Source organism: Aotus nancymaae, unplaced genomic scaffold (genome assembly GCF_030222135.1).
Source record: "Aotus nancymaae isolate 86718 unplaced genomic scaffold, 86718_ANA_hifiasm-v0.15.2.pri h1tg000010l, whole genome shotgun sequence".
Classification (NCBI taxonomy): Eukaryota; Metazoa; Chordata; class Mammalia; order Primates; family Aotidae; genus Aotus; species Aotus nancymaae.
Genome location: NW_026988421.1, coordinates 13,711,890 through 13,738,349, shown reverse-complemented (window position 1 = coordinate 13,738,349; position 26,460 = coordinate 13,711,890). Strand labels below are relative to the sequence as shown.

At 46.8% G+C, this 26,460-nt stretch overlaps 1 protein-coding gene across 1 annotated transcript; it reads left to right on the top strand.

The window, feature by feature from the left end:
* The first annotated feature begins 7,656 nt into the window (after positions 1 to 7,656).
* On the top strand, positions 7,657 to 20,199 carry KCNK18 (potassium two pore domain channel subfamily K member 18). Its single transcript, XM_012448095.2, has 3 exons — positions 7,657 to 7,879; positions 11,320 to 11,448; positions 19,400 to 20,199. The coding sequence occupies exons 1-3, from the start codon at positions 7,657 to 7,659 to the stop codon at positions 20,197 to 20,199; spliced, it is 1,152 nt and encodes a 383-aa protein (XP_012303518.2).
* The last annotated feature ends 6,261 nt before the right edge of the window (positions 20,200 to 26,460 follow it).

Genomic DNA, 26,460 nt, shown 5'->3' with positions numbered 1-26,460 from the left:
TTAATGACTCCTCTATCGTTAGGTCCTGTAAGACCTTTTTTTTGGGGGGGGGGATGGAGTCTCACTCTGTCACCCAGGCTGGAGTACAGTGGCATGATCTTGGCTCACTGCAACTTCCGCTTCCAGGTTCAAATGATTCTCCTGTCTCAGCCTCCTGCGTAGCTGGGGTTACAGGTGCCTGCTGCCTCACCTGGCTAATTTTTGTACTTTTGGTAGTGATGGGGTTTCACCATGTTGGCCAAGCAGGTCTCAAACTCCTGACCTCAGGTGATCCACCCACCTCGGCCTCCCAAAATGATGGGATTAGAGGCCTGAGCCACCATGCCTAGCCATACAAGACCATCTTTTCCTGAAAGAATTGTCCTTTGCACATAGCCCCTACATAGTAGGCCACATGACTCTTGCTAGAACAAAGCCAATGGGGTCAGAGGTGGACCCCCTACCCTAGAGGTGCCCATCTGGGGGCTGAGTGTGTAGGCTGGGTCAAACAAACAAGCTTTGGAGACCCCTGCTCTCTCTCCACTAACCTTTTTATATTAAGACTTTATTTCTTCAATTCCCACACTCTCTTCTAAAGTGATTAAAGCTGTAGGCCATGAATAGAAAGTTGGCCATAAAACTGGATTGTAACATAGCAATTGGATTTTAAGTACCAATGCCATGTTCATGCAGGAGTGCGATTTGCTTCTCATTATTCTTAAAAGAATTGATGGGTATTTTGTCCATCTCTGAATGCCTGAGCCAGAGAGAGAGAGAGAGACAGACAGACAGACAGACAGAGAGAAGAACATGGTGGCCACGCCTCTCCAGGGCAGCCTGTAGCAGGGGAGCTCACACTGGTTGCTGCTGCTGTACTTGGGGAGGCTGGGTTCTCCCTGTCTGTCACAGTCATCTGTGCTGCTATAACAAAATGCCCCAGACTGGGTAATTGATAAAGAACAGAACTTTATTGCTCATAGTAGTTCTAGAGGCTGAAAGTCCAAGCTCAAGGTGCCGCCAGGTTTGGGGTCAGGTGAGGGCTTTCTCCACCAATGGGTGCCCTCTTGTGGGAGCATCCTCCCATGGCAAAAGGCAGAAGGGTGAAAATGGCCTGACTAGTTCCCTCCAGCCCTTTTATAAAGTCACTAATCCTATTCATGAGGGCTCCACCCTCATGATTTAATCACCTCCCAAATGTCCCATTTCCTAAAACTAAACCTTGGGTCTCAGATTCCAATACATGAATTTTGAGGGGACACATAACATTCACACCATAGCACTCCCCTAATCCTGGGTTAGATGGATTCATCTTTGGCTGCCAGAACATTACCCTCTTTCTCCACTGTCTGTGTGCATCATACCTGCCTGGAGTGAGGCACCCCATTGGGTCTCAGGCCACAGGAGATGGCTGTGTTAGTCTCTTTTCATATTGCTATAAAGAACTGCTCAGGACTCGGTAATTCAGAAAGGAAAGAGGTTTAGTTGAATAACAGTTCCACATGGCTGGGGAAGCCTCAGGAAACTTACAAACATGGCGGAAGGTGAAGAGGAAGGAAGGATCTTCTTCACAAGGCAGCAGGATGGAGAACGAACACAGGAAGAACTATCAAACACTTATAAAAGCATCAGATCTTGTGAGAACTCACGATCACAAGAACAGCATGGGGGAATCATCCCCATGATTCAATTACCTTCACCTAGTCTCTCCCTTGACATGCTTGTGGGGGTTACGTGGATTTTGGGAATTATGATTTAAGATGAGACTTCGGTTGGGGACACAGTCAAACCATGTCAGTGACTTTAAAGCTTGACTTTATCTTATCTGTGTGCTCTGCGAAAGGGCTGCACATTTAGGGGGGAAAAAACTTGCTATGATTTCCACCCTCAGGAACTAGAAAGTTTGCCCTTAGTGAGACCTGTTAGCACTGGTCTGCCCTCAGCTGGCCGTGATTCTACTTCTCTTTGCCATCCTGTGAGCTCCTTTTTATATGATGAGCCCTGCATGGGCTGTGCCAGCTCATGGAATCTTTCTTCCGACTCTGCAAAGCACAGAGAGTTTGCATCTTACTTTGTAATCCATCCAGCACCCATATTTAGGTATAGGAATTCATCTATCTATGTCCTTTCCTTCCATGGGACAGTGGGAGACCTTTAGCACCCTCACATCATCTGGCCCCCAGCAGGCCTTGGAAGTGCTTGTCAGCTGCTTGACTGAGGCCACCTGCTGCCTCATTACAGGGATGTAGGCTTCAGAAAGAGGCCTCTTCTTAACCCATCTCCCTGCCTCCCTAGGAAAAGGGGCTGGCTTATCTATGGGACTGTTAAAAACTTCCTCCCTCCTAAAAACAAAAGGAACTCGGGTCACTCTGGAGGTGAACCACGTGCTTGGGAGGAATGGCTGGACCTCACAGTCCTCACTTTATCCACAATATTTCCCTTCTCCTGTGGGTTCTCACCTATTCTTGCCACCATCATCACATTGGCCCAAATGTGGCTAAATGACTCTTGTATGCTTAAGACAAGACTGGAATGTTGCAATAAAAACTGAAACTGGGAAATAGAATCATTGAGTTACACACAACTGGATAATCTGGTTAATGTGCTGGAGTTCACTTACTTTCAGCTTGTGGCTCATCTCAGGGTCCCTCTCTCCCAGCTCCCTGTTGCTTTCCAGATGATGCATGGCATTGTGATACCCACCATCAAGGAGGATGAGTACACAGGGGTCTGTTAAGTCATTCTGTGCACTATTCTAGATACTTGAAGTATGTTTTTTTAAAAGACTTAAAATGAGGAGTAAAAATACATTTTCAGACTGTCACCATCTAACACTTTTATCCATTAACACGGACCTCGCATGCATTAAATAACACTTAGAATGCATTACCTAAAAAGTAACAAATTACTTGACTTGCTCATTCTTATATTTAAACATTATTTATTTTTTTTTTTTTAGACAAAGTCTCACTCTGTCACCCAGGCTGGAGGGCAGTGGCACGATATCGTCTCAGTGAAACCTCTATCTCCCAGGTTCAAATGATTTTCATCCCTTAGCTTTCCCAGTAGCTGGGATTACAGGTGTGTGGTGCCAATTGTACTTTTAGTAGCTAATGTCTTTGTATTCTTAGTGAAGACGGGGTTTCACCATGTTGGTCAGGCCGGTCTCTAGCTACTGACCTCAAGAAATCTGCCTGACTTGGCCTCCCAAAGTGCTGGAATTATAGGCATGAGCCACTGTACCTGGCCCTAAAAGTTAATTCTTGCCTTGAATAAAGAATCATGAAGCACACTAAGCTGTTGTTCAAAAGTAACGGACAGGAAAGATACATGATATTTATGGCTTGAAAGAGTCAACATAGTAAAGATGTTGAATCTGCCCACATTGATCTATAGATTTAATGTAATCCCTGTCAAAATCTCAGCAAGGTTTCATGTATACATAGATAAGACTATTTTTAAATTTATATGGAAAAGGCTTAAAATAGCTAGAAAGAATCTTGAAAAGAGAATAAGGCAGGAGAAATCACTCTATCTGACATTAAGTCCTACTACACAGCTATAGGAATTAGAAACTGTGTTATTGGTGAAGGGCTATGTGCTATTGATGCAGAGGTCAATGGAACAGAAGAGAAAACCCAGAAATAGACCCACACAAATATATTCAACAGATTTTTCATAAAAGTGGGAAACCAATTCAATGGAGTGAAGATAACCTTCTCAACAAATGAAGCTGGAGCAATTGAACATCCATAGGCAAAAAAGTGAAACTTGATCTTATACCTTATCAGAAATTAACTCAGAATGGATCACTGACTGAAATGTAAAACATAAAATTATAAAACTTTTGAGAAGAAGGCCAGGTGTGGTGGCTTATGCCTGTAATCCCAGCACTTTGGGAGGCTAAGGCGGGTGGATCACCTGAGGTCAGGCATTTGAGACCAGCCTGGCCAACATGGTGAAAGCCCGTCTCTACTAATACAAAAATTAGCTGGGTGTGGTGATGCATACCTGTAATCCCAGCTACTCTGGAGGCTGAGGCAGGAGAGTTGCTTGAACCCAGGAGGTAGAGGTTGCAGTGAGTGAGCCAAGATCGCACCATTGCTCTCCAGCTTGGGTGACAAGAATGAAACTCAGTCAAAAACAAACAAACAAACAACTCTTGAGAAGAAGATAGCAGAAAACCTTGGGCATCCAGGGCTAGGCAAATAATTTTTACACTTGACTCATCTAGGAAGCTGGATAGAGATGGAGGGTGGGAGTGGGATGTGCAAGGTATTGGTTTGCTCAAGGCTTGGAGATCTTGCCTTCTCTTTCTTCAGGGCAGTATATATGCAATGAAGAATTTGCTGTCTTCTATTTCAAATGGAAAATTATACAACTACATGTCTTCTTCACTGTTTTCCCTCTCCAGAACTCTAGGGTCTGCAGCATTAGAATTATTGGTCCTCAAAGGGGACACACTCACCTGGAAACCCAGCAAGGGACCCACCGAATACTCCTTACGACTGCTCCCTGGGCACTTTGGGATCCTTGTGTCCAGGAACCAGCAGATAAGACAATGGGTGGCCATCTTGTTAGGGGCTATGCTTTGGTCGTGTTCCCACCGAAATCTCATTTTGAATTGTAATTCCTCACATGTCACGGGAGGGACCAGGTGGAGATAATTGAATCGTGGGGGTGGTTTCCCCCATCTTGTTCTCATGATAGTGATTTCTTACAAGATCTGATGGTTTTATAGGGGGCTTTCCCCTTCGTTGGGCACTCATTCATTCTCCTTCCTGCCACCCTGTGAAAAAGGACGTGTTTTCTTTCCCTTCTGCCATGATTGTGAGTTTTCCAAGGCCTCCCCTGCCATGCTGAACTGTGAGTTAATTAAACGTCTTTCCTTTATAAATGACCCAGTCTTGGGTAGTATCCTTGCAGCAACATGAGAATGGACTAATATAGGGGCAATTGACTTAGTCAGCAGAAGGAGGCAGGGCTGCTTTCACACAATGAGGACAGAGAATAATATGGGTGGAGCTCAGGTGACTCAGTTGGGTACCTCTTGGTACTTCTTACCCAACTATGTCTGTGAGTGAACAAGCACAAGCAGCCCCAACCTGAAAAGGAAGGATATAGTTACCAAGGGCTCACTCCAAGGAATGAGGATTAGGGTCACACCACTGGGTAAGCCGCTGAGACCAGTCGAAGAGGTAGCAGAGGGCAAGGGAGAGGTAGAATGGGTAGTGAAGGAAGGAGATGATGAGTGTCAATTGCAGCCCTGAGACTGGAGGAAGTAACAGGGGCTGTTTGTTTTACTAACCTCCTTCTTCTAAGCTTGCCTGCAGGGGGGTCAATGCAACTTCATAATAGCCATCCAAACTCATTGGTCTTGTGTTTATCATTCCTCCAATATGTTTCGAATGCCCAAGTCACTGCACTAGTCAACACACCATCCCAGCTCACTGCTGGTGAAAAGTTTAGCAGTTGGGCAGCCACTTTGCACTAAAGGCTGCCTGTACACCATCTCCTTACCACTTGGGTATGGAGGGACCCAGTCCTCAAACTCCATCTTAGCTTTCTTGTTTTTTTTAGAGTGTCAATCTGTTGTTCAGGCTGGAGTGCAGTGGTGTGATCTCAGCTCATTGCAACCTCTGCCTCCCAGGTTAAAGCAATTCTTGTGCCTCAGCCTCCCAACACAGCTGGGATTACAGGTGTGCACCACCATGCTTGGCTAATTTTTAGTAGAGATGGGGTTTCACCATGTTGGCCAGGCTGGTCTTGAACTCCTGGCCTCAAGCAATCCACTCCCCTCGGCCTCCCAAAGTGCTGGGATTATAGGTGTGAGCCACCGTGCCTGGCCACCATCTTAGCTTTTTGAGCAGGCTTTTTCAGACCACTTCCGGTGCCAACTATTGTTGGATCCTCAGAGAAGCAGACACCAAGACAGAGTCACGATTGCAAAAGCTTTATTGGGAAATAAGACTTGTAAAAGGAAAATGAAGGAAGCAGATGGGACAGGGAAAGCCTCCAGATCATAATGCAGACCTGACGAGGTCTCTCTGAAGATCAACGGGACACTCTGGAACAAAGACTGCAGGTTGGAGGAGTCCTGTATTGGGTGGAAATGAATAGGCTCCTGGGTCCCCACCTTGCTTAGTCGCTGGGCCCAGGCTTCCTCAAGAAGAGGGCTTGACAGCAGTGGCAACCCCTCAAAGAACCAAAGGAGCTGTCATGAAGCATGCTCATCAAAGCTGCACAGCAAGTCCTTTCTGGAAGAGGGATCTGAACCTGCATGCATCTCCACAGCTGCCATCTGGGGCACTTTTTACCCCCACTGGTTGTCAAGTGATCCTTTATTGAAATATTTTCCTTTGTGCTTCTTAACAAGCTGGGCATTCCACTGCACCACTGCTGATGTCATGAGGGCGATGGCCATCAACACTGTAGCCCACAGATGGTGCCGTCCCCAGGATCTCTTTAATTGTTCCAGAGAGTTCCCTAACTAAAGATCAGTGCTGTATCTGTCAGGCAATGTTGACATTTCATCAGGTGATATTTCCATTGTGTTTAATGTTTTTCTGTTTCTTTCTGTCTCCTGGAGGTTCCTTGAGGGCTTTGATGATCAGGGCAGAGGCAGAAGGTACTACTTCAATCTGCACCTGTCTGTTCTGAATGGTCAGTTTCACTGTAATCCTCAGATCTTTCAAGTCACCGGTTGCCCTGGCAATGTCGTTACCAGGAGACAGACACAGGGGTTGATCTTCGGGGTCAGCACAGATGTGGCACCAACATAATTTCCAGTGCACTTTGGACTTCAATCTTTTTGGGGTCAAACTTAGGTGGCATGGTGGAGGTAGATGGTGTTGGATGAACCTGGATTCAGGATGAACAAAGAAAGCTACACATTGGCCTACTCCCAGCTAAAAACTGAAAGCTGGGCACTTTTTCTCATGGCAGACACAGGCACAGCTGAGCAAGGCCAAACGTACAAGCACAGGCCCAGCCCCTGCTTGCATCACATCTGCTGACACCCAGCTGGCTGGAGCAAGTGAGATGGCCCACCCTAATGCCGAGTTCAAGGAAGTGCACTCTGCCCACCATGAGGCCATGGCAAGGGTGGGTATGCAGCAGGGGAGTGAAGAATTGGGACGAATAATTAGATCCACACAGGATAAAGGTCCTTTGGAAACGGTTGAGCTCTGGCCGCATTAGTTACTATGGTTACTATTACCATTATTAGTTACTATTATTACCACCTGTTCAGGAGACCAGGTCCCCTAAGCCAAGTGGTGTCACGGACAGCTCTCAGGAAGGACAATCACTTGAGGAAACACTTAAGATCAGGTTTGGGATCTGCAATTCAAAACTGCAGTTTGAGGATAGAAAAGATCAAACATAGCACAAAGCAACCACCACATTATCCTCCCAAAGCCCCTGCCGGGCAGCTCCAAGTCTGGCCCAGCAGATCAATAGCAATCTGGGGTGCTAGGGAGGGCGCCATCTGAGTAGTTCAGATGAACTGAACATGATGAGTTGCCAGCTGCTTCCCGAGTCCTTGGGGAAGCACACGCACCATCCACTTAGCGCTGGAGCCTAGCTGTTCTCCGGGCACTCCTACCCCGTCTTCCTGGCGGGGCTTAGATGCTCCTGCCTCTTCCACCAGCTCCTCCTGCCCTGCATGCTCCAGGGAGGATGGAGGCCTCCGGGCACCCCCAGGCCAGGAGATGCTGCCCAGAGGCCCTGGGAAAGCTCTTCCCCGGCCTCTGCTTCCTCTGCTTTCTGGTGACCTACGCCCTGGTGGGTGCTGTGCTCTTCTCTGCCATTGAGGACGGCCAGGTCCTGCTGGCGGCAGATGATGGAGAGTTTGAGGAGTTCTTGGAGGAGCTCTGCAGAATCTTGAACTGCAGTGAAACAGGTAGGTGCCTCACCTGGACAGGGCGGGCCTTTTCTCTGTGGTGGCAGCAGTCCCCTGAGAACAGAGGGCTGCCTTCCAGGAGGCTGGGTCCGGGAGCTGCCTGCCTGTATCCTCCTCATGCCTGGGTACTTAAGGGGAATAACTTCTTTCTGAGCCTCCATTTTCTTCTCTGAAGTGTAGGGAGACTAGCCGCCTCTTGGGGTTGCTGTGAAGAATGCAGGAAAAGCCCTGAGCACCCAGGAGGTGCTTGGGAAAGACCAGCTCCCCTTCCTGTGCCTCTGCTCCCACCCCCATCCAGACCAGCAGGCTCAGGGGAGGATGGATTCCCAGGGATTGGGTGGGGTGGGGTCCATGGGTGAGCAAATCCAGGGCTGGGCTTGCGGGGCTAGGTTGCTTCTCAGAACTGTGTCTGCCTGACCCAGGATGCAGTTTGCAGGAATGAGAATTTAGGGAACAACCCAAATTGGGTTTGAATCCCAGCAGAAGCACTGGCACCCCCACACCCCCACTTCCTCTTCCAAACGCCTTTTCTGCTGTCTGGCTCAGGAGAGTGGGGAGGTGCTGTGAGAAGACCTGGGGGAGGTGGGGGCAGGTCCTGGCTCTTGTCCCAGCTGCTCTCCCAGCTTGCTCTGCAATTCAGGGAGGCAAAGCTTTGTTCTCTTTGGGTCTCAGTCTGCAGGAGAGAAAGGGACCCCCAGTCTCAAGCCTGCCGGTCACAGGGACCCTGTGGGAAGCAGAGGAGACAAGGAACACTCAGGATCTTGGAAGACAGAAGGCACTTGATAGTGTCCTCATTGCGTTTTATTTATATTTAGTTACTTGTTTCTACCCTGCTCTGTTCCGCAAAGGAAGCTTGTTATTGTAGTCAACAGAGCAACATAAAACAAGGGGGAGCAGATAAATAAAAGACAAAGGCAAACCAGACAGGAGAAGAGCAGGCTGCAGGGAGCTCCTCCCCTCCCACTCCCGTATGGGGGCTCCTCCCACAGCGCCGACCTTGCTTTGGGAACTGTTGCAGCTCCCAGAGACAAGAGGCTGGTCCAGGGAGGCAGTCTCCTGTCTGTGGAGGGTCCCACTCCCTGCATCCTTGCCAGACTGACACCAGCCTGCTCTGTGGATCTGGAAGATTGCTGCCAAATGGACACTGCGCCATCGTAGGGTCTAGACTATCAGCAAGTTCAAGGCTCTCCAAGCCAGAGACACATCAGAATCACAGGGAGACTGCCTAGAGTACACATTCCCAGGCTCTTCTCCAAACGCGCTTAATCAGGATCTCCAGGGCTGGGCTGAGAATCTTATTTTTAAAGTTTGCAGGATAAGGCCAAGCATGGTGGCTCACGCCCATAGTCCTCGCAGTTTGGGAGGCCAGGAGTTTGAGACTAGGGCTGGGCAACAAGGTGAGACCCTGTCTCTACAAAATATTTTAAAATTTAGCCAGATGAGGTGGCATATACTTGTAATCCCAGCTACTTGGGAGGCTGAGGCAGGAGGATCGCTTGAGCCTAGGAGTTTGAGGCTACAGTGAGCTGTGATTGTGCCACTGCACTCCAGCCTGGATGACAGAGCCAGACATATATACAAATAAATAAATACAAATAAAGTTTCTCGGGTGATTCCAATGCACAGCAGTGTATGGGAACACGGAGCTGGTCCCACTCCATTTTGTATGGATCGTCGGATCATTACTGGAGATTAAAATGTTCCATAGGGTTAGTCACAGGTAGACCCTGTGGCAAACACTTCACACAGTATCTCCCATAATCCTCACAAGAACCCTGTATGTTGGGTAGAAGTTGTCTCTTTTCTACAGATTAGGAAATTGAGGCCTTGGGAGGTTAAGCAATTTGTCCAAGTTTGCAAAGTAGACAAATGGAGCCAGGGATTTAACCCCATGTATGTGGATTCCAGAGCCTGAACCTTTCACCACAATCTCATGCCGTCTCTCTGATGGGGAAACTGAGGCTCAGAAAGCAGCCTCTTGTCCACAGTTACAGAACTTGTCAGGGTCAGAGCTGGGTCTAGAATTCAGGTGTGTAGCCTCCCAGGCTGGTGCCAATTAAAATGAGTAGCGACTTCCTGCTGGATGCCAGGCTTAGTGCCGTTCTCTTCAGGCCAAATCAGAGTCCAGCAGGGGCCTTGGGGGTCCCAAAGCCCACTGGCTGCCCAGGCCAACTGAGCCATTTGGGAACCTCTCTGGGAAACCAGGGTTCCCGACTCTGCTCTGTTGGGCCTGGGAAACGATGTTTAGGAAGTCAAGTTTCCCAGCCCTGGGGGAGACACTCACTGGCAGCTGGTGCCCACAGACCACAGTATGATAATATGGTTATCAAATTCCATCGAGCTTTTTTAATTTTTATTTTTTAGATGGATACTCACTCTGTCGCCCAGGCTGGAGTGCAGTGGCATGATCTTAGCTTACTACAACCTCCACTCCCCAGGTTCAAGTGATTCTCCTGCCTCAGCCTCCCGAGTAGCTGGGACCACAGGCGTGCGCCACCATGCCTGGCTAATTTTTGTATTTTTAGTAGAGACGGGGGCCTCACAATGTTGACCAGGCTGGTCTCGAACTCCTGACCTCAAATGATCCGCTCTCCTCAGCCTCCCGAAGTGCTGGAAATACAGGTGTGAGTCACTGTGCCAGGCAAACTCCATCAAGCGCAATGACCTCCAGGAGTGGGTATGATTTGCATCTGGGGAACAGCTTGCTTTTCCTGAAAGCCTTTTGCTTTTAGTGCTTGAAAACCCTGTGTGAGAGGCAGAGCAGAAGTTGTCTTCCTTTGAGAAATGAAAGAAATGGAGGTTCAGAAAGTTAAAAAGCGAAGGCTGCACAGCAAAGCCAGGCCTAAGCTCTGATGGGGCCCCCAGGGGCCTTTCTATTAGTGCTCCTCTCCCAGGGCCCTGTGGCCTCCTTATCTCCATGGGGACCACAGGCAGGACCCAGGATGCAGAAATATTTTAAAAAGGCTGGGCGCAGTGGCTCACGCCTGAAATTCCAGCACTTCGTGAGGCCGCGGCGAGTGGATCATGAGGTCAGGAGTTCAAGACCAGCCTGGCCAAGATGGTGAAACCCCATCTCTGCTAAAAATATAAAAATTAGCTGGGCATGGTGGCAGGCACCTGTAATCCCAGTTACTTGGGAGCCTGAGGCTGAAAATTGCTTGAACCTGGGAGGTGGAGGTTGCAGTGAGCCGAGATCGCGCCACCATACTCCAGTCTGGGTGACAGAGCGAGACTCTATCTAAAAAACAAAAAACAAAAAACAAAAACAAAAGAAAGAAAGATTTTAACGGAGGACTCCAATCACCAAGCTTTGGTGTTGATACCAACCACAAGGCGAGGGGGCTGCTGGTCCTTGGGGAAGACTATGCCTTTCACCTGGGCGGGGCTTGTCTTGACAAGCAGAACCTTTCCCCCACACTCTTGGTCATGTCTTTCTCCAGTGGTGGAAGACAGGAAACAGGACCTCCAGGGGCATCTGCAGAAGGTGAAGCCTCAGTGGTTTAACAGGACCACAGACTGGTCCTTCCTAAGCTCGCTCTTTTTCTGCTGCACCGTGTTCAGCACCGTGGGTAAGTGCAAAGCCACAGTTCCCCCGCAGTGGCCCCGGGAAGGGTGGGCTTCTAGGAGGCAAAGGACACTGGAATTGGGGTGTGGAGATGGCCCTCCTCTCCCTCCCTCCCTTCCTCTCTTCCTCCTTTCCTCAAATCTATATTGCACGCTTACAAACAGCAGCAGCTGCACTGGCTGACACTTTTGCACTGAAGATGCGTCAGGCCCTGTTCTAAGTCCTTTACGCTGATTAGCTCATCTAAGCCTCACCACGAGGTGGGTGCTATTATTGTTCCCACACTCTAGTAGGTCCGTCAGTTTTGAAAAGTCATACGGTGCATGTGCGTTTGAACCCAGCCACTTGGGTCTAGACCCAGCACCCCGCTGCCTCTCTCCATGTACAACTTACTGTGCACCTGGCACATAGAAACTGGGAGGGAGATGCCTCCCTGCGCTTATGGGTAAAACTCTAGTTTAGTGGCCCCTTTGAGTACATGACCATGTGGCTGGAGGGGAGAGATGGTCAGAAGACTTGTGGGGCATGCTGCAGGAATTTTAGGCCTCCTGGGCTGGGGGTGTGATGCCACTGGGCCAGCAGTAACTAAGGCCCCACTGCTGATTAAGGGCTCGCTCTGAGCTGGTTGGCCCATCCCCAGCTTTCTTTCTGGTGGGGCATCAGGGGGGCCAGATTGGAGGGGCCAAACCAGGCCTGGCAAGAACCTCCCGTGCCGGGACGGGGTCACAGGAGGTGGAAATGGTGGAGGTGCCCTCAGCCACAGGGCCGAAGCTCTTGGGTCAGAGCCCTCACCAGGACTGTGGCCTATCACTCAGCCCCTGCCCCTTTTGGCTGGCAAAAGGGACTGTGGCCCCCTCCTCTTTCAAGAGAGAAGTACCCATCCCTAGGAGGGCCTGGCCCACAGGGGTCGCAGAGAGAGGCTGAGGGCCTCATGTTAAAGTTCAGGGCCAGTCTGGGTTAGAGCTGTGTGATCTCCAGCAAGGGATGTCACCCCTCTGAGCCTTGTACTGGGATTCATAAGCCCTCCTAGACCTGCCTCTTAGGGTCAGCTGATGACTATACATGTAAGTGGCAGCCAGGATGCCCTCAGAAGCGACTAACAGAAAACCCAACTCACCTGGCTTAAACCGCAAGGAGAATGTCACCTTGCAAGTAAGAAGTCCAGTGGGAGGACAGCTCTAGGCTGACACGGAGCTCATGCCCAGTGCCATATGCAGTTGTGGCACTAGGCATCAGGTTTTCTCCATCCTTCTGCCCACTGGGCCACAAGAGGCCACCAAGGTCCACACCCCATCTGAGCATAACTGTGTCTTATATAGAAGGGGCTGCGTCTCTCTTCATGGTTCATCATCAGCGATGATGTCTTTCCGGGAGCCTCCCACCCTCCTCTAAGCTGGTCCCAGGCAGGGAGATTAGAGCACTAGGGTGACTAAGACCAATTGGATCTGCTCCTAAATCAGCCGGGGGCGCAGTGGCTTTGCAGGGAAGAAAGGAGGGAATGGCTGCTGGGCGGACAACCGGTGTCTGCTGCACCCAGCTTCAGAAATGGCCACACAGCCCCCAGAAAGCTCTCACAGTCCCCACGTGGTTTCACCCATTTGCCTGAAGGCTTTTATTTATTTATTTTTTTTGAGGTGGAGTTTTGCTCTGTCACCCAAGCTGGAGTACAGTGGCGTAATGTAGGCTCAATGCAACCTCCGCTTCCCTGGTTCAAGAGATGCTTGTGTCTCAGCCTCCTGAGCAGCTGGGATTACAGGTGTGCACCACCATGCCCGGCTAGTTTTTATATTTTTACTAGAAGCGGGGTTTCACCATGTTGGCCAGGCTGGCCTCAAACTCCTGACCTCAGGTGACCTGCCTGCCTCCAAAAATGCTGGATTAGAGGCGTGAGCCACTGTGCCCAGCCTGGTTCACCTGAGTGCTCATGCAGGCAGGGATGGGTGAGGGACAGAAAGAATAAGGACAGCAGCTACACCACTCAGCCCGTGCCAGGCATGGGGTCCGGGTCCTTCTCTTGTGCAATTCTCACCACAACCCCACGAGGTAGGTGCTGTGACTATCCCATTCCACAGACAAGTGGGCTCAGATTCTAAGAGGGAATCACTGTGAGCAAGTCACAGGCAGGGCTGAGGTCAAACTTCAAAGCTGACCTTTCCAGGGGAACCCATAGCTCAGGGGATGTTTTGAGGAAACACCAGTTCCAGGAGAGCAGCAACTGCAAGAGAGACTCGGAGATGTGCAAAGGGGTTGGGAGTTATGGGGTTTACTTTGTCTTTTTGTTTTCCTCAATAATTTTTTTTTCCTTTTGAGACAGAGTCTCACTCTGTTGCCCAGGGTGGAATGCAATGGCGCCATCTCGGCTCACTGCAACCTCCGCCTCCTGGGTTCAAGTGATTCTCCCACCTCAGCCTCCTGAGTAGCTGAGATTACAGGCACCTACCATCATGCCCAGCTAATTTTTGTATTTTGGGTTTTTTTTGTTTTTGTTTTTGGAGACGAAGTCTCGCTCTGTCACCCAGGCTGGAGTGCAGTGGCACGATATCAGCTCACTGCAACATCTGCCTCCCAGGTTCAAGTGGTTCTTCTGTGTCAGCCTCCCAAGTAGCTGGGATTACAGGCATGCGCCGTCACACCTGGCTAATTTTTGTATTTTTTGGAGAGACGGGGTTTCACCATGTCAGCCAGGATGGTCTTGAACTCCTGACCTCAGGTGATCCACCCACCTCAGCCTCCCAAAGTGCTGGGATTACAGGTATGAGCCACCACACCCCACTTCCTTAAGAATTTAGATTGGTCCAGGCACCTTGGCTTATGCCTATAATCCCAGCACTTTGGGAGGTTGAGGTGAGAGTTGGAGACCAGCCTGAAAATATAATGAGACCTCATCTCTACAAAAAAAAAAAAAAAAAATTAGCTGGGCATAGTGACATGTGCCTGTAGTTCCAGCTATTCAGGAGGCTGAGGTGGGAGCATCATTTGAGCCCTGGAAGTCGAGGCTGCAGTGAGCCATGATTGCACCACTGCACTCCAGCCTGGGTGACAGGGTCAGCCTGGATGGCAGAGCCTGTCTCAAAAACAAACCAACAAACAAAAAACCAAAAACACTTAGAGGTATCTGAGGCAGGATTTCTCAACCTCAGCCCTGTCAGCATCTTGCAGGGGATAATTCTCTGCAGTGGAGGCTCCTGTGCGATGTAGGCTGTTGAGCAGCATCTCTGGCTTCCACCCACCAGATGCAATAGTGCTCTCCCCACTGCCCCCACCCATTACGGCAGCCACAAAAGTTTCTGGGCATTGCCAAATGTCTCTTGGGAGGCAAAATTGCCCCCTGTTGAGAACAAATGATCTATTGCAATGGTTATCAAAGTGTGGTCCCCGAGTAACATCGACATCAGTGGGGAACTTGCTAGAAATGCAAATTAATTCTCAGGTGTCATTCTAGACCTACTGAGCCAGAAACTATGGCTGTGGGACCCAGCAATCTGTAGTTTAGTAAGTTCTCCCTGTGATTCTGATGTGTGCTAATGTTTGAGAAGCGTGCTCCTGTGTGGACCCTGCCCCAGACCAAGCAATCAGAGTCTCTAGGGACCAGGCCCAGGCATCAGTATTTTTCAGGGCCCTCCAGGTGATCCTAATGAGAGTCACTGATCTAATGGGAAATGCATTACCTTGGCTTAAATTCTAAGAAGGCAATGCTACTGCCCATTGTATGAGTCAATTAGGACATCATGCCACCCAGTAATTACAACTGGAAGAGGATGTTGGGGAATGTTCTGCACTGTCCATAATCAATAACAGCGTTTGAAAGTCCCTCTGGCAATACTGCTTCCTGCCCTGCATCTCTGGGTCATCTGATATGCACCTGGCCTTGATGCTAAGAACGGGAGACCTGACAGGTATGAGGCCGGTCAATCCCCGGTCATTCCCAACTGGGTCAGCCCTCTTGGATTACAAAGGAAAGTGCATGGGCTATTAAGTACTCACAGGCTAAGTGCAGTGAACTGATTGTATCAAAATATATGAATGCATTATTAGAAATAATATAAGTTCTATTATGCATTTCAGCATTCAGTAACTAGGTTAATACATTCCCTTTGTAGGGGTTGTGTGCTGAGACCTTGCTTCCTTGAAACATTTTCAGGAATGTGACATAATGCATATTTTGGATTGCAAAAGTATCTCACCCAGAGGCAGCCAAAAAGGCTTTGTTTATAAGCCTCTGAATCTACCTTCGCCAAGGACAGCAGTGGATTCAGGTGGATTTACAGTGCCTGCTCTGTGCTCAAATCCCAGCTCCTTTCAAACGTCCCAATCCAAACAATCCCCCTGCCCTGCTAAGATTTCTGCCAAAATTGTCTAACCAGTCTCTACAGGTCTCTCCTCTCAGCTCCTGCCTTAGCCAAAGCCCCCTTCATCTCTCACCTGGGCAGGAAACACAGCCTCCCCACTCATCTTCCTGTGTCCATCTAAAACCTTCCAATTTACTATCTGTGATGCTGTCAGGATAATCTTTTCAAGATGCAAACCTGATTGGGCGTGATGGCTCACTCCTGTAATCCCAGCACTTTGGGGGCTGAAGTGGGCAGATAGATCACTTGAGGTCAGGAGTTCGAGAACAGACTGGCCAACATGGTGAAACCTTGTCTCTACTAAAAATACAAAAATTATCCAGGCATGGTGGTGGGCGCCTGTAGTCCCAGCTACTCAGGAGGCTAGGGCAGGAGAATTGCTTGAACCTGGGAGGTGGAGGTTGCAGTAAGATAAAGTCATGCCACTTCACTCCAGCCTGGGCAACAGAGCGAGACTCCATCTTAAAAAAAAAAAAAGATGCAAATATGGTTTTATTAGATTCCTGTGGCTACTGTAATAAATTCCCACAAACTCGGTGGCTTGAAACAATAGAAATGTATTCTGTCAAGATCTGGAGCCCGGAAGTTTGAAATCAATTTTACTGATTTCAAAAATCAAGGTGTTGGCAGAGCCATGCTCCCTCTGAGGCTCTAGGGAAGGATCCTTCCTTGCCTCTTCCTTGGCAGCTTCTGGTGGCTGCCAGCATCCCCTGGTTTGCAGCCGCATCACTCCGGTCTCTGCCTCTGAGGTTATATTGCCTCCCCTTCTCTGTGTGTAAAATATCTTGCTCAGCATCTCCCTTATCAGGACACTTATAATGGTACCTAGGGCCACACACACAATCCAGGATAACTTCCTCATCTCAAGATCCTCAAAGACCCACTTTCCAAATAAGGTAGCACTGACAGATTCCAGGAGTTAGGACTTGATTATCTTTATTTGGGGGCTGTCATTTTTCAGCCTTCCATACTGATCAAGGTACTCCCCCATCTGCCATGGAAGCCCTTAGATGCTGCCCACCTCCCGGCCTCACCTTGCTCCCTTCCCCTACCTTCCTGTACACTAGCCATACTGGCCTTCTCTTGGTTCCTTAAACGTGGGTGACAGCTACACTCAGGGTGACACCTTGGTGAAAAATTAGAAAACCACATCCCTCGCTAGGCAGATACAGCCCTGTGCCCCGAGCCCTGAGCTCCGAGCTTGGTAGTGCACTGAGGCTAGGTTTCTGCACCCAGTCAGCTCCCAATCACCCCCTTGTTATATATGCAGTACACACAGTACATAAGTACCCACTGTCACTCTATGGATAGCCCTTTGTTGAACCTGCCACAGGGTCTTTGCACAGGCTGCTTCCTCTCTCTTCACCTGGCTAGTTCTTGGCCCCCTCCCAACATCAGCTCAAAAATCACCTCACCAGAAAATCTTCCCTGCCTAAATCCAGGATGGGGACCTTTTTTTTTGTTTGTTTGTTTGTTTGAGACAGAATCTTGCTCTGTTGCCCAGGCTGGAGTATGGTAGCATGATCTCAGCTCACTGCAACCTCTGCCTCTTGGGTTCAAGTGATTCTTATGCCTCAGCCTCCCAAGTAGCTGGGATTACAGGTATGCACCATGATACCTGGCCAGTTTTTGTATTTTTAGTAGAGATGGGGTTGTGCCATGTTGGCCAGGCTGGTCTTGAACTTCTGACCTCAAGTGATCCACCCACCTCAGCTCCCCAAAGTGATGGAATTACAGATGTGAGCCACCACACCTGGCCTAGGATGAGTGCCTTTGTTCTAATCATTCATGGAATGGTCTGCTCTTCCACTTCATTATTGATCTCCCTTTGTAATTATATACTCACTAGTGTAGTTTTAAAAATTAATATCTGTCTCTCTTACCAAACCAGAGACTCAGATAGGTCACATCCCATATCTACTTTTCTTAGCACTATGTCCCCAGTGCATGCCGTAAGTACTCAATAAATACTGAATGAATGAATCATGCACATACAGAGTTAACCAACACTGCCGAACCTAGTGCAACCAGCCAGATTGGTGTGGAGTGCTCTGGGTTGGATGTAAACTGATGAGAGTCTTTGAGAACTGCAATTCTTTCCCCTACACTTGGGACCCTGCTGAGGGTGGGCAACCTGAATGCCCCCCTACTCCAAGAAGGCAGAGCCTGAGGCCAAAGTTTGCCACAGGGAGCTACACTCCTGGAGGAAGCTGGGGCTTAGCCAGTCGAGGAGTTGCCTTCAGATTAATTTACATAATTGAGCTGGGGTTTTCTGTATTAATCGTCCTTCATAACATTAAAAATTAAACACAGGCATTAAATGCAAAAGCTTTGTCCTCTGCTTGTTGAAGTCATTGATGCTTGCCCACTCCAGAAGATTCAGCCCCCTGTGCTCTGGGGTTTAATGTCTCTCTGCTCCTGCCCCTCTGTAGGTGCAAGGGGAGGGGAAGGGCTCCCTAAGGGGATGGAGACCTCGATCCACCCCTTCCTCTGTTTGGCTTCCGGGTTCTCTCTGGTTGAAGGGTCCTGCCCCCTGGATGCTCCTGAGGATGACAGCACTGGTTGGGGATCTGAGAGTCCTATGGATTTGACTCCCAACTCTACTGTATATCACATGTATGCTCATGGCCAAGCTGTTGTTTCCCCACCTGTGAATGGTGATAACAATACCTCCCTATGAAGGCTGACTGATACCCAACCCACAGGAAGTGCTCACTAGGAAGCTAAGGTCTTGAGGACACCACCATTTATCAATTGCACACTGTGTGTCAAGCACGGGCCTCATGTAATCCTCCCAGCTAGTCAATATGCAGAGATTTTTATCTGTAAGATGGCATTGTTATCTCCATCTTACAGATAAAAATCCCAAAAATGTGAGCAGTCAAGTAATGTTATCACAAATGGCAGAGCTGGGATTCAAACCAAGGTCAATCAGAACCTAGATGCTAGAAGGCTAATTGTTTCACTATCATTGAGGAACATGTTTGTCTAATCTGCTAAGCCACAAATGGCTCTGAGGGCAATTGTATTTTACTCATCTTCCTTCTTTCTGTTTTTCCTAATACTATGCACACTGCTGAGCACACCATGGGAACACAGTAAATGTCTCTTACATAGAAACAGCCCAGCCCTCTTATGGAGGACAAGGGTGAGTGGCTTCTTAAAAGCCAGCACCTTCATGGAGGATAAAGGTGGCAATGGATATAATTAGAAGCCATTCATCCTCTCTCACTTGTACTCATCCTGTCCTTCCAGGTCAGCTGAGCCCATCCTTTGGGGGATGCTCAGAAATGGCCAGAGCAGAATAAAAGGCAATCTGTTCACCCCAAACCTGTGCTGGTGCCCTGCCAAGGACATTTCAAGTCAGATACCTGGATATCAGTTGTTCCTTATTATAAAGGGAAGCCTGGTTTCACTCCCTTCCCTCCCACCAAAGCAGGCCTAATGCCAGACCAGTGGCTGAAAGCTTTGAGATGAGTGTTTTCAAAAAAATTTGTAAAATGTCATGCCAAGGAGGAGAAATGGCAGAAGGTCTCTTTAAAGCTTTTGCGGGGGGAAAAAGGGAAGGGGCCAGATGAAGACTCTAAGCTCCATCTTCTCTTTCAGGGTATGGCTACATCTACCCCGTCACCAGGCTTGGCAAGTACTTGTGCATGCTCTACGCCCTCTTTGGTATCCCCTTGATGTTCCTCGTTCTCACGGACACAGGCGACATCCTGGCAACCATCTTATCCACATCTTACAATCGGTTCCAAAAATCCCCTTTCTTTGCCCGCCCTCTCTCCAAGTGGTGCCCCCAATCTCTCTTCAAGAAAAAACCAGACCCCAAGCCTGCAGATGAAGTTGTCCCTCAGATCATCATCAATGCTGAAGAGCTTCCAGGCCCCAAACCTGGCAGACATCCTTCACGCCCAAGCTGCAACATGGAGCTGTTTGAGAGACTTCATGCACAAGAGAAACAGAACACACTGCAACTGCCCCCACAGACCATAGAGAGGAGTAGCTCATGTCCTGAATTGGTGCTGGGGAGATTCTCGTACTCCATCATCAGCAACCTGGATGAAGTCGGACAGCAAGTGGAGAAGTTGGACATCCCTCTCCCCATTGTTGTCCTGATTGTTTTTGCCTACATTTCCTGTGCAGCTGCCATCCTCCCCTTCTGGGAGACACAGTTGGATTTTGAGAATGCCTTCTATTTCTGCTTTGTCACACTGACCACCATTGGGTTTGGGGATACTGTTTTAGAACACCCTAACTTCTTCCTGTTCTTCTCCATTTATATCATCGTTGGAATGGAGATTGTGTTCATTGCTTTCAAGTTGGTACAAAACAGGCTGATTGACACCTACAAAAATGTTATGCTATTCTTTGCAAAAGGGAAGTTTTACCGCCTTGTTAAAAAGTGAAGATTTCATTATCTCTCAAGTGACAGACACGGGCTGAGCTGGTTTTCTTGTGTTGTCTTTCAGGGTCATGTGATTAGATCAGTGGCACTGCAGCCTGTCACCTGAGACCTTGAGTCTTGGAGACAAATCCCTTATGAGAGCTGAGTTCAGTCTTGAGGGCCTGCAGAAATTTGGCCAATGCCCTTTGTATCAGGACATTAGGAAAAAAAACTATTACCGTTCTCCAAAGTCCCATGAATTTATCTGTCCTCTTTTTTTAAAAGCACCACCTCATGTAGATGAAACAACCTTATGGATGTCACTGCTTTCCTTAAAATATGAGAAAAAACACCTTTATTCTTGGAAGTTGTACTTTTAGTTAAATTAAAATTTTCCTGAGCTGTTCTTTGTTACCTGAAAAAGAACTAGTGTGAACAATCTCTTTTCTTGAATGACTGCATGAGTGCATATAAGACCAGTCCAATCCCAGCCCCTGTCAAATACATAGATGCTGGATGTCGCCAAAACGGCAAAGTAGAAGCAATTGGGCTTCACTGTCCCTTATAGAAAACCAAAACAACTATCTAGTGCCAAGATAATAACCACCAATATCCCAGAACTCAAAACTGAGGGTTTGACAAACCCTGGGGCCACAGAAAAGTGAAAAACAGTGAGTGGAAGGTAGGTAAAATGGACTTCTCTGTGATACCCCTTCCCCACACTGTAAGTCACCATGTGGAAAAGTTTCCCGGACTCATGATTTCTACACTGGAAAAAAAAAAAGTAAGATCAAGGCAGCCAGCCAGCTTCCTCATCATCTTGAGTACCTATTCAGGAAAGATTTCCTGCCTCAATCCACAGAAAGAATCATGAATACTTGTATTCATGTAAGGGATCCCTGAAAGCTTCTGGAGTCCTGTAGACATTGGAGGTGGGGCTGGCAGCCCAGTGAATGAAACTCTGGGGCTGCTCTTCGTCTCACACAAACAAGACGCTAAACAAGAGAGGTAGTTCAGCAGCATCACATTATAAGAGGAACTCTCCAGAGGCCCTCTGGGCAAGAACCCCTAGCCAGCCCCTCCAAACACAGCTGGAGAATCCCCTTTGGTGCCCTTTATCTGTGACAAGGCAGAGCTTTGAACTTTTGCAAAAGTCACGACAAACCTGGGCTTGGGGTACTATTTAGTGCTGAAAAGGAGGCAGTGATCTAGGGCTAAAGGAACCAACAGGCAAAGTGCACAGAACATCTAAACATACATATGATAAAGAGACCAAACTAACCCAGGCAGCAAAGACTGGAATAAATAATCATTCAACATGAAGACATACATGTACATCCATAGGAAACTGCATACACCAGGAACCATGACTTCTTCAAATGGGCAAAGCAAAGAGTCAGTGAGTGATTGGCCCAAACAAGATGGTAATCTGTGAGCTCTCAGATTGGGAATTCAAAATGGCAGTCTTAAGAAAACACAACAAATGCCAAGGTAACACAGAAAACCAATTCAGAAACCTATCAGAGAAATTTAATGAAGAGATTAAAATAATTTTAAAATATCAAACAGAAGTCTTGGAACTGAAAAGGACATTAGCTGAACTAAAAAACACGTCATCAAGGTCTCAACAACAGAACAGATCAAGCAGAAGAAAGAATTAATGAACTCAAAGACAGGCTATTTGAAAACATACATTTGAAGGAGAGAAAAGAAAACAATGAAAAGAAATAAAGAATGCCTACAAAATCTAGAAAATAACCTTAGAAGAGCAAATCTAGGAGTAATGGCTTTCAAGAGGGAACTGAGAAAGAACAAGGGGGCAGAAGGCTTATTCAAAGAAATAATAACAGTAACCTTTCCAAGCCTAGAGAAAGATATAAATATGCCAGGTACAGGAAGGTCAAAAATCACCAAACAGATTTAACCCAAATAAAATGGCCTCAAAGCATAGAATAATCAGATTCGCAAAGGTCAAGGACAAAGAGAAGATGCTAAAAGCAGCAAGAGAAAAGAAGCAAACAACATATAAAGGAGCTCTGATTCATCTGGCAACAGACTTCTCAGCAGAAAGGATATAGACCTGGAGAGGGTAGGATGACATATTCAAAGTGCTGAAGGGAAAAAAGATCTGTCAACTGAGAATACTGTACCCAGCAAAGCTATCCTTCAAACATGAGCTGAGGGAATTCATCATCACCAGAACTGTCTTACAGAATTGCTAAAGGGAGTTCTTTAATCTGGAAGAAGAAAAGAACATTAATGTGCAACAAAGACATCATCTGATGGTACAAAACTCACTGGTAGAAGTAAGTACACAGACACATTCAGAATACTCTTTTACTGTAATTGTGGTATGTAAACCACTCATTTATCTAGTATGAAGACTAAAAGAAATATATCAATAATAATAACTAGAACAATTTGTTAAGAGATAGGCAATATGAAAATGTAAATTAAGACAATAAAAAGTCAGAATATAGGGGAATGGAGTTAAAGTATATAGTTTTTTAGTTTTTTTCTTTTCTTTGTGACCAAAGTTGTCATCTATTCAAATAACTTGTTAACTATGTTTTTTGTAAACCTCACAGTAATCACAAAGCAATCACAAAACCTAACATAGACACACTAAAAATAAGAAGCAGGGAATTGAAACCTACTACCAGGGAAAAATCACTTAAAATATACTGATGTCACAGAGTGGAATTGACACCTGTGTTCACAGGAGCCTGAGATATTTCCAGTGGCCAGATTCTGTGTAGATCACTTTTCTAATTGGTGTGTTAATGGTGCCTCTGGAATGAGTTGGCCTCTGAAAACACTGATGCCTAAATGAAAGCATTAGTACATGGGAACGCTGGCACTTGTTAGGTAGACACACTCCTAGGCTGTTCATGGATGGGTTGGCTTGTGAATGGGCTGGTCTGTGTAGCAGATGGTACAGGTGCCCTACCCATATGTCTTGGCACTACAACTTCCTTTGCTTGAGAATTTTCTCTGGCCAAGAAAGCATGGGCATATGCAGGGCTAGCTAGAAGTGCCAAGGAGTTAATCCTTTGGGGAGCATCTCTCAATCAATGACTGATGGTAGCTGGTAGATATATGGTGCCCAGCTCCCTTGCCCCTCCCATGGAATAACTCTGTGGCATGTTTAATACTGATACTGTCTCCCTAAATTGCCCAGAGGACTTGAGCCCCAGTTGCTTATCAGCACACCCTGTATTGACCCCTTTCATCTCCCTGTCTCACTTCTCCACTGCTCTACTGGGGCTTCCTGACATCACCTCCAAAAGAACCACTCACTCAAATCCTGTCTCAGGGTCACTCCTGGGGACCCCAGCCTGGGAGAGGATGTAAACAAGTCAGTATGTGACCTGGTTGGCACACGCATGGAATAGCACAAATCTTTTTTTTTAAATGATTTTTTTTATTGCATTTTAGGTTTTGGGGTACATGTGAAGAACATGTAAGATTGTTGCATAGGTACACACATGGCAGTGTGGTTTGCTGCCTTCCTCCCCATCAGCTATATCTAGCATTTCTTCCCATGTTATCCCTCCCCAACTCCCCACCCCCTGCTGTCCCTCCCCTATTTCCACCCCCCCACAGACCCCAGAGTGTGTGATGCTCCCCTCCCTGTGTCCATGTGTTCTCATCATTCAACTCCCGCCTATGAGTGAGAACATGATTTTCTGTTCTTGTGTCAGTTTGCTGAGAATGATGGTTTCCATGTTCATCCATGTCCCTACAAAGGACACAAACTCATCATTTTTGATGGCTGCACAGTATTCCATGGTGTATATGTGCCACATTTTCCCTGTCCAGTCTATCATTGATGGGCATTTGGGTTGGTTCCAGGTTTTTGCAATTGTAAACAGTGCTTCAGTGAACATTCATTTGCATGTGTCCTTATAATAGAATGATTTATAATCCTTTGGATATATACCCAGTAATGGGATTGCTGGGTCAAATGAAATTTTTATTTCTAGGTCCTTGAGGAAGCGCCACACTGTCTTCCACAATGGTTGAACTAATTTACACTCCCACCAACAGTGTAAAAGTGTTTCTATTTCTCCACATCCTCTCCAGCATCTGTTGTCTCCAGATTTTTTAATGATCACCATTCTAACTGGTGTGAGATGGTATCTCAATGTAGTTTTGATTGGCATTTCTCTAATGACCAGTGATGATGAGCAGTTTTTCATGTTTGATGGCCTTATGTATGTCTTCTTTTGTAATGTGTCTGTTCATATCCTTTGCCCACTTTTGAATGGGCTTGTTTGTTTTTTTCTTGTAAATCTATTTTAGTTCTTTGTAGATTCTGGATATCAGCCCTTTGTCAGATGGGTAGATTGCAAAATTTTTTTCCCATTCTGTTGGTTGCTGATTCACTCTAATGACTGTTTCTTTTGCTGTGCAGAAGCTGTGGAGTTTGATTAGGTCCTATTTGTCTATTTTGGCTTTTGTTGCCAATGCTTTTGGTGTTTTGGTCATGAAGTCCTTGCCTATGCCTATGTCCTGAATGGTTTTGCCTAGGTTTTCTTCTAGGGTTTTTATGGTGTTAGGTCTTATGTTTAAGTCTTTAATTCATCTGGAGTTAATTGTAGTGTAAGGTGTTAGGAAGGGGTCCAGTTTCTGCTTTATGCACATGGCTAGCCAGTTTTCCCAACACCATTTATTAAACAGGGAATCCTTTCCCCATTGCTTGTTTTTGTGAGGTTTGTCAAAGATCAGATGGTTGTAGATGTGTGGCATTGCCTCCGAGGCCTCTGTTCTGTTCCATTGGTCTATATCTCTGTTTTGGTACCAGTACCATGCTGTTTTGATTACTGTAGGCTTGTAGTATAGTTTGAAGTCAGGTAGTGTGATGCCTCCAGCTTTGTTCTTTTTGCTTAGAATTGACTTGGCTATGTGGGCTCTCTTTTGCTTCTATATGAAGTTTAAGGTGGCTTTTTCCAATTCTGTGAAGAAGGTCATTGGTAGCTTGATGGGGATAGCATTGAATCTGTAAATTACTTTGGGCAGTGTGGCCATTTTCATTATATTGATTCTTCCTAACCATGAGCATGGAATGTTTCTCCATTTGTTTGTGTCCTCTCTTATTTCATTGAACAGTGGTTTGTAGTTCTCCTTGAAAAGGTCCTTTACATTCTTTGTTAGTTGTATTCCTAGGTATTTTATTCTCTTTGTAGCAATTGTGAATGGCAGTTCGTTCTTGATTTGGCTCTCTTTAAGTCTGTTGTTGGTGTATAGGAATGCTTGTGATTTTTGCACATTGATTTTGTATCCTGAGACTTTGCTGAAGTTGCTTATCAGTTTCAGGAGATTTTGGGCTGAGACGATGGGGTCTTCTAGATACACAATCATGTCATCTGCAAATAGAGACAATTTGACTTCCTCCTTTCCTATTTGAATACCCTTTATTTCATTTTCTTGCCTGATTGCTCTGGCTAGAACTTCCAATACTATATTGAATAGGAGTGGTGAGAGAGGGCATCCTTGTCTAGTGCCAGATTTCAAAGGGAATGCTTCCAGTTTTTGCCCATTCAGTATGATATTGGCTGTTGGTCTGTCGTAAATAGCTTTTATTATTTTGAGATACGTTCCATGAATACCTAGTTTATTGAGGGTTTTAGCATAAAGGGCTGTTGAATTTTTTCAAAGGTCTTCTCTGCATCTATTGAGATAATCATGTGGTTTTTGTCTTTGGTTCTGTTTATGTGGTGAATTACATTTACAGACTTGCGTATGTTGAACCAGCCTTGCATCCCCAGGAGGAAACCTACTTGATCATGGTGGATAAGCTTTTTGATGTGCTGTTGCAATCGGTTTGCCGGTATTTTATTGAAGATATGTGCATCTATGTTCATCATGGATATTGGCCTGAAGTTTGCTTTTCTTGTTGAGTCTCTGCTGGGTTTTGGTATCAGGATGCTGCTGTTGGTCTCATAAAATGATTTGGGAAGGATTCCCTCTTTTGGGATTGTTTGGAATAGTTTCAGAAGGAATAGTACCAGCTCCTCTTTGTATGTCTGGTAGAATTCGATTGTGAACCTGTATGGACTTGGGCTTTTTTTGGGTGGTAGGCTCTTAATTGCTGCCTCAACTTCAGACCTTGTTATTGGTCTATTCAAGCTTTCGGCTTCTTCTGGTTTAGGCTTGGGAGGATGCAAGTGTCTAGGAATTTATCCATTTCTTCCAGGTTTTCTAGTTTATGTGCATAGGGATGTTTGTAATAATCTCTGATGATGGTTTGTATTTCTGTGGAATCTGTGGTGATATCTGC

Bases quoted from the DNA above. Each gene is read 5' to 3' on its own strand.
- KCNK18 (XM_012448095.2), top strand. From the start codon at position 7,657: ATGGAGGCCTCCGGGCACCCCCAGGCCAGGAGATGCTGCCCAGAGGCC. The intron at 7,880-11,319 runs GTAGGTGCCTCA...GTCTTTCTCCAG, and splicing joins CTTGAACTGCAGTGAAACAG to TGGTGGAAGACAGGAAACAG. The intron at 11,449-19,399 runs GTAAGTGCAAAG...CTTCTCTTTCAG, and splicing joins CACCGTGTTCAGCACCGTGG to GGTATGGCTACATCTACCCC.